The sequence below is a fragment of the Pristiophorus japonicus genome, chromosome 15 (genome assembly GCF_044704955.1).
Source record: "Pristiophorus japonicus isolate sPriJap1 chromosome 15, sPriJap1.hap1, whole genome shotgun sequence".
NCBI lineage: Eukaryota > Metazoa > Chordata > Chondrichthyes > Pristiophoridae > Pristiophorus > Pristiophorus japonicus.
Window position 1 is genome coordinate 180,122,490 of NC_091991.1, and position 12,536 is coordinate 180,135,025.

The window sequence follows — 12,536 nt, forward strand, 5'->3', positions numbered from 1 at the left end:
CAGCTCCTGCGTCATGTAGGCCGAAGTCAGGTTGAGCTTGGTGAACGTCTTGCCTCCTGCCAGCGTTGCAAATAGGTCATCTGCCTTAGGTCGCGGGTATTGGTCCTGTAGCGAGAAACGATTAATAGTTACTTTATAATCGCCGCAAATCCTGACCGTGCCATCACTTTTGAGTACTGGAACAATCGGGCTGGCCCACTCGCTGAATTCCACTGGGGAGATGATGCCCTCGTGTTGCAGCCTGGCCAGCTCGATTTCCACTCTCTCCCTCGTCATGTGAGGTACCGCTCACGCCGGGTGGTGAATGGGTCGTGCCTCTGGGACCAAGTGGATCCGCACCTTCGCCCCGGAAAAGTTTCCAATGCCAGGCTCAAAAATGGAAGGAAATTTGTTAAGAACCTGGGTACATGAGGCCTCATCGACATGTGATAACGCTCGGATGTCATCCCTGTTCCAGCGGATTTTGCCAGCCAGCTCCTTCCAAGCAGTGTGGGGCCATCGCCCGGGACAATCCAGAGTGGCAGTTCGTGCACTGTGCCCTCATAGGTGACCTTGACCATGGCGTTGCCCAGGACAGTGATAAGCTCTTTGGTGTACGTTCTCAGTTTCGTGTGGATGGGGCTCAGGGCTGGTCTGAATGTCTTGTTGCACCACAGTGTCTCAAACATCTTTTTTACTCATGATGAATTGGCTATCGCCAGTGTCCAGTTCCATGGATACGGGTAAGCCATTCAATTTTACGTTTAGCATTATAGGTGGACATTTTGTCGAAAATGTGTGCACCCCGTGTACTTCAGCATCTGCCTGCTCTCTCTGAGGCTCGAAATTGCTTTGATCCACCATGGACCGATCTTCCTCTGCCACGTGGTGGTTAGCAGGTTTTGCAGAGCTTGCAGCTCGTTTGCAAGCTCGTTGGAGGTGCCCCATTGTTGCACAGCTCTTGCAAACATACCCTTTGAAGCGGCATGAATAGGCTGAATGGAAGCCTCCACAACACCAACAAGGTGTGAATTGCCTTGCATTCATCCTTTGTTGGGGACTCTGAGCCATCTGGGTCACCTGAGGTCTGCTGGCAGTTGCAGACTCGTGGTTTCTGCCCTGTACATTTCTGCTCGCACACACAGTTGCAGTTAATTTCTGAACATTGCTAGCACTTGTGTGCTGAGAGATTTGTTTGGTGTTATCACTGGTGGACATAAACGCCTGTGCTATCGCAATGGCCTTACTGAGGGTCGGTGTCTCTACAGTCAAAAGTTTTCGTCGGATGGTCTCGTGGCCAATGCCCAGTAAAAAAAAGTCTCTGAGCATTTGCTCCAGGTAGCCATCAAACTCACATTGTCCTGCAAGTCGCCTTAGCTCGCCACTTCCTGACCTTCAGATCGCTGGCATGTGTCGAACCGATACCTCGCCATCAGCACGCTCTCCCTCGGGTTAAGATGCTTCCAAACCAGTGTACACAGGTCCTCATACGACTCATCTGTGGGTTTCACCGGAGCCAGAAGATTCTTCATGAGGCTGTAGGTCGGTGCCCCGCAGGCTGTGAGGAGGACCGCTCTCCTTTTTGCAGCGCTTCCTTCTCCGTCCAGCTCGTTGGCTACAAAGTACTGGTCTAACCGTTCGACATAGGCTTCCCAGTTCTCACCCTCCGAGAACTTCTCCAGGATGCCCACAGTTTGCTGCATCTTTGCATTGGATTCGTATTCTCGTCGCCAGTTATTGTGTTCCTAACACCACAGATGAGGCTGCACACAGGGAGGTTGAAGTAACAGTGACCTCAGTCTTTAATAAGACACTCCAGAGTGAGGAACAGGCCTTAGGGGCCGGCTTATATACAGTGCTCCCAAGGGATGCTGGGATCCCTTGGGACTTCAGGGGATGAGCTCCCTGGTGGCGGAACATGGGAGTGCATGCTTTACAGATACACAACAGTAATAGTGGTCGATTGCATGGGCTCGGGGTGAGAACAGAGAGGAGGGATCCACGTTACAACAATCACGACATTTCCAAAGTAATTCATTAGCTGTAAAGCCCTTGAGGATATCCTGAGGTTGACTTATGAAGAAAGGTTGAACAGGTTGGGCCTAAACTCATAAGGTACATGTAAGCTACTGAGGGGGCTCGGCATGGTAGATGCAGAGAGGATGTATCCACTCGTGGGGAATCTAGAACTAGGGGCCATATTTTCAGAATAAGGGGTCGCCCATTTAAAATTGAGATGAGGAGTAATTTCTTAGGGTTGTAAATCTATTGGAATTCTCTGCCCCAGAGAGCTGTGCAGGCTGGGTCTTTGAATATATTTAAGGTGGAGATAGACAGATTTTTGAATGATAAGGGAGTGAAGGGTTATGGGGAGCGGGCAGGGAAGTGGAGTTGAGCCCAAGATCCAGATTAGTCATGATGTTATTAAGTTGTGGAGCAGCCTCGAGGGGCCAAATGGCCAACTCCTGTTCCTATTTCTTATGTTCTTATAAAAGGTGCCATAAAAATGCAAGTCTTCTATCTGTGATGTCATTTGTAAAGTGGCCACCAGAGGGCGATGCTTCATCATTTTGGCACAGTTGCTGGTGCCAGCTGGCAAAATACATTGCACTTCACCCGTCAGATTGTGAACTGGGTTTAGTGTCACCCAGACTTGGACAGGTGTCTTTACATAGCACCTTTCATGTTCTTCCATCACGCAAATATCAGGGCTGGGCAGCGGGTCCAACTCAGGAATCAGAGAGGAGTGCCTGTGTTCACCGTAACCCCCTGCCCCCTCCAGCACAGAGCGATGGTACCCCTGCCCCCCCCAGAGCGCTAGTACCCCTGCCCCCCCCCAGCACAGAGCGATGGTACCCCTGCCCCCCCCCCCCCAGCACAGAGCGCTGGTACCCCTGCCCCCCCACCAGCACAGAGTGATGGTACCCCTGCCCCCCCCCCCAGCACAGAGCGCTGGTACCCCTGCCCCCCCCCCAGCACAGAGCGCTGGTACCCCTGCCCCCCCCCCCCCAGCACAGAGCGCTGGTACCCCTGCCCCCCCCCCCCCAGCACAGAGCGCTGGTACCCCTGCCCCCCCCCCAGCACAGAGCGCTGGTACCCCTGCCCCCTCCAGCACAGAGCGATGGTACCCCTGCCCCCCCCCCAGCACAGAGCGCTGGTACCCCTGCCCCCCCCCAGCACAGAGCGCTGGTACCCCTGCCCCCCCCCCCCCCAGCACAGAGCGCTGGTACCCCTGCCCCCCCCCCAGCACAGAGCGCTGGTACCCCTGCCCCCTCCAGCACAGAGCGATGGTACCCCTGCCCCCCCCCCCCAGCACAGAGCGCTGGTACCCCTGCCCCCTCCAGCACAGAGCGATGGTACCCCTGCCCCCCCCCCCCCCCCAGCACAGAGCGATGGTACCCCTGCCCCCCCCCCCCCCAGCACAGAGCGATGGTACCCCTGCCCCCTCCAGCACAGAGCGATGGTACCCCTGCCCCCCCCCCAGCACAGAGCGATGGTACCCCTGCCCCCCCCCCCCCCCCCCCAGCACAGAGCGATGGTACCCCTGCCCCCTCCAGCACAGAGCGATGGTACCCCTGCCCCCCCCCCCCCCAGCACAGAGCGATGGTACCCCTGCCCCCCCCCCCCCCAGCACAGAGCGCTGGTACCCCTGCCCGGGGAGCGGGCTGTAGCTGCGGTGCAGTGGGACGTGGCTGGAGCTGATGCCTACTTTTGATTGAACCAGTACATCACTAACCTCATCTGACGAGGCACCGCTGACGATGTCCCGAATGTGAAAACTAATCGAGACTAAAGAAGCTAACAGACGCACACAATGCACATATTATGTTTTTATAGATTGATAGTTTTGTGTCAGTTGGCTAAGTTGCTGTCACTCTCCTGTGGGGCAAAAGGTTATTGCAGCGTTTGAGTGCACAATCTCGGTTAACGTTCCAGTGAATTACTGAGCAGGGGTCGGGGGGAGTGCTGCTTTATGCCATTCTTCAGGTGAGACAAAACCGAGATCCTGTCTGATGGTCCAGGGTCAGTGTTAAAGATCCCATTTTCTGAATTGGAGTTCTCCCAGAGTTCCTCCCAACTAACAGCTCCAGAAGACCCATTAACTGGTGGCTCATCTCATCGCAGCTGGTGCGCTCCTAATGTGCTCAAATGGCTGCAGTCTACATAACAGATACTTACACTTTGTTTGTTGTATGTGAGACGTGTTGAATGTTTCTGAGAGATGTGATCCGAATGTTTTCGCTTTTGGCTGGAGATTTCCAGCCTGTTGTTTGCCACAACCACCACCAGAGGAGGCAAGAGCCCAGGGCAGGTACAGCACGGGTTAGATACAGAGTAAAGCTCCCTCGACACTGTCCCATCAAACACTCCCAGGACAGGTACAGGGGGTTAGATACAGAGTAAAGCTCCCTCTACACTGTCCCATCAAACACTCCCAGGGCAGGTACAGGGGGTTAGATACAGAGTAAAGCTCCCTCTACACTGTCCCATCAAACACTCCCAGGGCAGGTACAGCACGGGTTAGATACAGAGTGAAGCTCCCTCTACACTGCCCTATCAAACACTCCCAGGGCAGGTACAGGGGGTTAGATACTGAGTAAAGCTCCCTCTACACTGCCCCATCAAACACTCCCAGGGCAGGTACAGGGGGTTAGATACAGAGTAAAGCTCCCTCTACACTGTCCCATCAAACACTCCCAGGGCAGGTACAGCACGGGTTAGATACAGAGTGAAGCTCCCTCTACACTGCCCTATCAAACACTCCCAGGGCAGGTACAGCACGGGTTAGATACAGAGTAAAGCTCCCTCTACACTGTCCCATCAAACACTCCCAGGGCAGGTACAGGGGGTTAGATACAGAGTAAAGCTCCCTCTACACTGCCCCATCAAACACTCCCAGGGCAGGTACAGGGGGTTAGATAGAGAGTAAAGCTCCATCTACACTGCCCCATCAAACACTCCCAGGGCAGGTACAGCACGGGGTTAGATACTGAGTAAAGCTCCCTCTACACTGTCTCATCAAACATTCCCAGGGCAGGTACAGCACAGGTTAGATACAGAGTAAAGCTCCCTCTACACTATCCTGCTGACATCTCAAATAATGTGACGTTATCATTATAATAAGTTAAAGCTGGGAACACAGACTCTAAATTGAATCAAAGGCACGGTGGGTTGAATGGCCTCCTTCGTTACTGTGGAATTCTTCTTGAATGTTGTCAGTGATTGTTGGAGGAAATGTCCCTTACAGTCACATTGAAACTGATATGAAACGTTGATGTTTATTGAAGTAAAACAACATTTACAATTCGTATTCAATATTGATGCAATTGATGCATATCTTATTTTAAACCCTCTGCTTCCTATGTGAATTATATGTTCTAACAGTGAAAGAGGCTCGGAACCTGGTCCCCATGGACCCCAATGGTCTATCGGATCCATACGTGAAGCTGAAACTGATCCCAGATCCTAAGAGTGAGAGCAAGCAGAAAACCAGGACCATGAGATGCTCCCTGAACCCCACCTGGAACGAGTGCTTCACATTGTAAGGGCATAAAACATCATGGAAAGTTCTCGAAACAAAGAGAGTTCATTGTGTGAGCACAAGTGACATCAGGGTCTGAATAACTGAACGAGGGGGTGGGTGGGATGAGCACTGACCCTGGCTGCATGTAGACTTGACTACTCCAACGCATTCCTGGCTGGCCTCCTACATTCTACCCTACGTAAACTAGAGGTGATCCAAAAACTCGGCTGCCCGTGTCCTAACTTGCACCAAATCCCGCTCACCATTCCCCTTGTGCTCGCTGACCTACATTTGCTACATTTCAAAATTCTCATCCTTATTTTCAAATCCCTCCATGGCCCGCCTCTCCTTATCTCTGTAATCTCCTCCAGCCTCACAACCCCACCCCCCCACAAGATGTTTATTATCGCATAATACTCCTGTGAAATGCCTCTGGATGTTTTGCTACATTAAAGGTACTTGTGCTGGGGTAAGGGACTTCGGCTGTGGGAGGCAGCACATGTGCTGGGGTAAAGGACTTCAGTTGGCGGAGTTTTGCACTTGCGCTGGGGTAAGGATTTTTGGCGGGGGGGAGGATGCACTTGCGCTGGGGTAAGGGACTTTGGCTGGAACTTGATGACTTTTGGGGAGATCTATCCTCTGTGGCTTCTGAAGTAAAAATAGATTGAATTATAAATTGGAAAACAGTCAAAACTTGGGCTGGGCGGTTCCAGTTACACATTCCAGAGGAACTTCAGGGTGTGGCTTATCCTCCAAGGGGACCAATCAGAGAAACGGCTGCATTTCAAATAGACACAGCCCTATATAAATACAATTTGTTGTTGTTATGTGACCTCACTTATATAAATCTAGTCCCATTCTCAACCAGATATATTTATCCAGCTCCTTTTTTTGCTCAAAAATTAACCATCCAGGACAAAACACTCCATCCACCACCTTAAACATTCACTCCCTCCACCACCGTACACCATGGCTGCAGTGTGTACCCATCTATAGGATGCAATCTGACCTCCACCACCTAGATAGACAAGGGCAGTAGGCACATGGGAACACCACCACCTGCAAGTTCCCCTCCAAGTTGTGTACCATCTTGACGTTGAGATATATCGGCTGTTCCTTAATCATTTGAATCAATATCCTGGAACTCCCTCCCTAACAGCACTGTGGGAGCACCTTCACCACACGGGACTGCAGCGGTTCAAGAAGGCGGCTCACCACCACTTTCTCAAGGGCAGGGCAACTAAGGATGGGCAATACATGCTGTCCTTGCCAGCGACGCCCACATCCCAGGAATTAATTGTTTTTTTAAAACCCGACCTGAGCTGCTTTCAGTGGGAATCGTTGTGACGCCTGTTACTGAGGGATATGGGTTTCGTAATCACCAGCCTTATGGGAGGCTTATTCACTCTCAAGCTATGTTGCTCTAGTTCTGTGGCCATGATCTAGTGCCATGGTCTCTGTACAGTTCCTGCAATAACTCACTCTCCTAACTCTTGGTCTTCACGTCCCAACAGCAATCTAAAGGATTCTGATAAGGATCGGAGGCTTTCTATTGGAATATGGGACTGGGATCTAACCACCAGGAATGATTTCATGGGATCCCTGTCTTTTGGGATCTCTGAGCTGCAGAAAGCTGGGGTCAATGGCTGGTAAGTAGAAGAACGTTCCTCTTGCGCATCGTGACTTTACTTTCTCTCTGTCAGGAGGTGATGGAAACTGAGAAGCTCCGTCTTACATATTATTATCAGGCATTTTAGTACAGTGATGGTTCCTATTATAAACTCAGTGGTTTGGATAACATCAGGTCCCCGAATGTCCATAAAATGCAGTTTTATCCACACTGGCCACAGGCAGGGGCAAGGTTACTTAGCAGTCGATCTCCCGACTGCCCACTCATCAGTAAAACTCACTATGTAAGGATAGGAGAAGGCCACTCAGCCCCTCGAGCCTGTTCTGCCATTCAGTTAGATCATGGCTGATCTGTATCTCAACTTCATTAACCCTCCTTTGCTCCATATCCCTGATGGTCATAAGGGTTTAACTTTTAACCGTGTTGATTTAATACGGCTGTGCTGGTGGCAGTCTTCTTCCTGGGGTGTCATGTTTCACGGTTCCTGATCTCAGTGAGGGGAAAGAATGATTTTTAAGTGATCTGGTATTCCCTCCCACGCTGCAGATCGAAGTTTTTCCGTTTCTGTCGTACTCTGCACTGAGTGTAGTGACTCCTTCCTGGGCTGCAGTACCTCGGCCAGTGGCAGCCCTCTCCTGCTCACCAAAGCAGGGGCACTTCATGCAGTCAGATTTTCCAGGTTACTCGACTGTGGGAGGGGGCGTCAGAGCCCAGCTGGATTCCATTCTGACCTGGAATGCATACACCTGTTAATTGTATTCAGGTGGTGGGTATGAATTGGGGGCGCTCTTGTGTTTGTGTTTGTGTGTGTGTGTGTGTGTATATAACATAGCAGGCTCGGGAAGTGAGGGAGCTCATCCTGGGGGTGCACGATATGTAATGTGTGTCTCTGTAAATAAAGGCCTGTAAGCCTCTAAAGAATACGCTCCAGTATTCTCCCCTTCACCACCTGGCTATCCGACCTTTACAGGTAGCAGAGAGTGGTTGCCTAAAGCAAGAGGTTGGAAGAAAGCAAGTTTAAATAGTCAAGGTATGACTAAACGCTGATATTCTCAGAGTTTGAACGGTGTGACCAGTGGAAGATTGAGGTTGACATATAAACTCGGGTTCCTACTCTACTGAAAGAGAAAACAAGGCATGGCTTTGACACTATCGCTTTCTGAATGAAGTAAAACTGGAAATAAGGTATATTTTCTGACATGGATGCAACTCGTTTGGATAATGAAGGTTTTGACCCTCTCATAGAATTCCTGAATAAAATCTACAGGAAAGATGACCTGTTAAATGGCTCTGAGACCGGGTCAGAATTTGATTGCTTTCGGAAAGTGGACAGTTATTCAATGGACAAGTATATCATGGACTTGTTGACAAAGTTCAATTTAGGAATCCCTGGATCGGTATTGGTGTTTAAATTACTAGATTGTGCTAAGGTGTCATAATGGCATAAATAATAGAAAAGCAAATTAGAATTTAAATGGAGAAAAATTTCAAAGTGCTGCAGTACAGAGAGAGCTTGGGGTCCTTGTGCATGAACGACAAAAAGTTAGTATGCAGGTACAGCAAGTAATCAGGAAGGCAAATTGAATTGTGGCCTTTAATGCAAGGGGGATAGAGTATAAAAGCAGAGAAGTCCTGCTACAACTGTACAGGGTATTGGTGAGGCCACACCTGGAGTACTGCGTACAGTTTTGGTCTCCATATTTAAGGAAGGATATACTTGCATTGAAGACTGTTCAGAGAAGGTTCACTGGGTTGATTCCGGAGATGACTTATGAAGATAGATTGAGTAGGTTGGGCCTATACTCATTGGATTTCAGAAGAATGAGAGGTGATCTTATTGAAACTTGTAAGATAATGAGGGGGCTCGACAAGTTGGATGCAGAGAGGATATTTCCACTCATAGGGGAAACTAAAACTAGGGGACATAGTCTTAGAATAAGGGACCGCCCATTTAAAACTGAGATGAGGAGAAATTTCTTCTCTGAGGGTTGTAAATCTATGGAAATCACTGTCCCACAGAGCTGTGGAGGCTGGGTCATTGAATATATTTAAGGCGGAGATAGACAGATTTTTGAGCGATAAGGGAGTAAAAGGTTATGGGGAGCGGGCAGGGAAGTGGAGCTGAGTCCATGGTCAGATCAGCCATGATCTTACTGAATGGTGGAGCAGGCTCGAGGGGCCAAATGACCTACTCCTGCTCCTATTTCTTATGTTCTTATATGGAAAGGCAACTGGTGCTAATTGGCGTCCAGTTCTCGGAAAAGGAGACTCTGTTGGATCAGATGTCTGCAGCCTTAACAAATCCCCGGGGAAACAGTCATTCTCTTCAGCCTTCAGGGAACAAGTGAGGCTTTCCACCGTGACACAAAGCCGGATGACCATGGAATAGAAGATTCCATGGTCATCCGGTTTTGAAATATTCCAGATACCCGACACAGTAATGTAACGGAAGGATTAAAGTCAGGTGACAAAAGCACATACAGCAAATCCGGTTATATCAACAGAAGACGAAATTGGGACAATAATAATTGGTGAATGAATTCCAGGAATGCCCAAGGAAAAGTCAATAGATGCTTCAGATGTGACTCTAAGTATCATTATGCGGCGAAATGCCTAGCACAAAGTCGCAGGGTCTTTGGAATGACACATGCAGAAAGTAATTGTCAGGAAGAGGATGAAGATAATCATGAATATGAACAGATTATACTGATGACAAGGAGTTTTAATCTGAATGTGTTAGTGTCGGATTGCTTTAATTATGCAGTATTAGCACATGTACTTTAGGATCATCAAATGAGGCCAAATGGATTGAAGTGAAGAACAAAAAAAGGGACGATCACACTGCTGGGACTGTACTATAGACCCCAAATGGTCAGAGGGAGACAGAAGAGCAAATATGTAGGCAAATCTCTGAGAAGCATAAAGACAATAGGGCAGTAATAGGGGATTTCAATTATCCTAATATTGACTGGGATAGAATTAGTTTGAAAGGTATAGAGGGAGCAGAATTATTAAAATGCATTTAGGACATTTTTTTTAGCAAGTACATAGCAAGCCCAATAGGGTGGTTCTGGACTTTGTTTTAGAGAATAAAGTTGGGCAGGTGGAAGGGGTATCAGTAGGAGAGCATTTTGGTCATAATTCAGTTAGATTTAGGGTAGTTATGGAAAAGGACAAAGATAGACCAGGAATAAAAGTTCTCAATTGGGGAAAAGCCAATTTTGCTAAACTAGATGTGATTTAGCCAAGGTGGACTGGAAACAGCTGCTTGAAGTGTCAGAGCAGTGGGAGGCATTCAAGGAGGAGATAGTGAGGGTTCAGAGCGAGTATGTTCCCTGCAAGAAAAAGTCTGGGACCAACAAATCTAGAGTCCCCTGGATGTCAAGGGGCATATAGGGTAGAACAAAGAAAAAAAGGGGGGCTTATGACGGATACCAAGGGTTCAATACTGCAGAAACCCTAGAGGAGTATAGAAAGTGCAGGGGTGAAATTAAAAAGGAAACGAGGAAAGCAAAGAGAGAGCATGAAAAAATATTGCCGGTAAAATCAAGAAAAACCCAAAGATGTTTTATAAATACATTAAGGCCAAGAGGATAACTAAAGAAAGAGTAAGCCTATTAGGGGCCATAAAGGTGTGTGGAGGCGGAAGACATGTATATGGTTCTTAATGAATATTTCACGTCTGTTCTCACAAAAAAGAGGGACGATGCAGATATTGCAATCGGGGAGGAAGAGTGTGAAATATTAGATGAAATAAACATAGTGAGAGAGGAAGTATTAAAGGGTTTAGCATCTTTGAAAGTGGATAAATCCCCAGGCCTGGATGAAATGTATCCCAGGCTGTTAAGAGAAGTAATAGAGGAAATAGCAGAGGCTCTGGCCATCATTTTCCAATCCTCTCTGGCTACAGGTATGGTGCCAGAGGACTGGAGGACGGTTAATGTTGTACCCTTGTTTAAAAAGGGAGAAAGGGATAGACCGAGTAATTACAGGCCAGTCAGCCTAACCTCGGTGGTGGGAAAATTATTGGAAAACATTGAGGGACGGGATAAATCTTAATTTAGAAAGAGATGGATTAATCAAGGACAGTCAGCATGGATTTGTTAAGGAAAGGTCATGTCTGACTAACTTGATTGAATTTTTTGAAGAGGTAACACGGAGGGTCGATGAGGGTAGTGTGTTTGATGCAGTCTATATAGATTTGGGAACTCAACATCCAGGGGTATTCAACATTCAGGAAGGATAGAATAAAAGGAAAAGGAGGTGGGGTAGCATTGCTGGTTAAGGAGCAAATTAAGGCAATAGTTCGGAAGGACATTAGCTTGGATGATGTGGAATCTATATGGGTAGAGCTGCAGAATACCAAAGGACAAAAAACGTTAGTGGGAGTTGTGTACAGACCTCCAAACAGTAGTAGTGATGTTGGGGAGGGCATCAAACATGAAATTAGGGGTGCGTGCAATAAAGGTGCAGCAGTTATAATGGGTGACTTTAATATGCACATAGATTGGGTTAACCAAACTGGAAGCAATACGGTAGAGGAGGATTTCCTGGAGTGCATAAGGGATGGTTTTTTAGACCAATATGTCGAGGAACCAACTAGGGGGGAGGCCATCTTAGACTGGGTGTTGTGTAATGAGAGAGGATTAATTAGCAATCTCGTTGTGCGAGGCCCCTTGGGGAAGAGTGACCATAATATGGTGGAATTCTGCATTAGGATGGAGAATGAAACAGTTAATTCAGAGACCATGGTCCAGAACTTAAAGAAGGGTAACTTTGAAGGTATGAGGCGTGAATTGGCTAGGATAGATTGGCGAATGATACTGAAGGGGTTGACTGTGGATGGGCAATGGCAGACATTTAGAGACCGCATGGATGAACTACAGCAATTGTACATTCCTGTCTGTCGTAAAAATAAAAAAGGGAAAGTGGCTCAACCGTGGCTATCAAGGGAAATCAGGGATAGCATTAAAGCCAAGGAAGTGGCATACAAATTGGCCAGAAATAGCAGAGAACCCGGGGACTGGGAGAAATTTAGAACTCAGCAGAGGAGGACAAAGGGTTTGATTAGGGCAGGGGAAATGGAGTACGAGAAGAAGCTTGCAGGGAACATTAAGACGGATTGCAAAAGTTTCTATAGATATGTAAAGAGAAAAAGGTTAGTAAAGACAAACGTAGGTCCCCTGCAGTCAGAATCAGGGGAAGTCATAACGGGGAACAAAGAAATGGCGGACCAATTGAACAAGTACTTTGGTTCGGTATTCACTGAGGAGGACACAAACAACCTTCCGGATATAAAAGGGGTCGGAGGGTCTAGTAAGGAGGAGGAACTGAGGGAAATCCTTATTAGTCGGGAAATTGTGTTGGGGAAATTGATGGGATTGAAGGCCGATAAATCCCCAG

At 48.2% G+C, this 12,536-nt stretch overlaps 1 protein-coding gene across 4 annotated transcripts in view; it reads left to right on the forward strand.

Annotated features, from left to right (window-relative positions):
• LOC139281292 (protein kinase C beta type) overlaps positions 1–12,536 on the forward strand; it is a 387,614-nt gene that overhangs the window by 280,934 nt on the left and 94,144 nt on the right. For all 4 annotated transcript variants that reach the window (XM_070901417.1, XM_070901419.1, XM_070901416.1 and 1 more), the window contains 2 exons: positions 5,365–5,521; positions 7,018–7,152. In XM_070901417.1, coding sequence (XP_070757518.1) covers positions 5,365–5,521; positions 7,018–7,152 — 292 coding nt within the window. The remainder of the gene's footprint in view (positions 1–5,364; positions 5,522–7,017; positions 7,153–12,536) is intronic.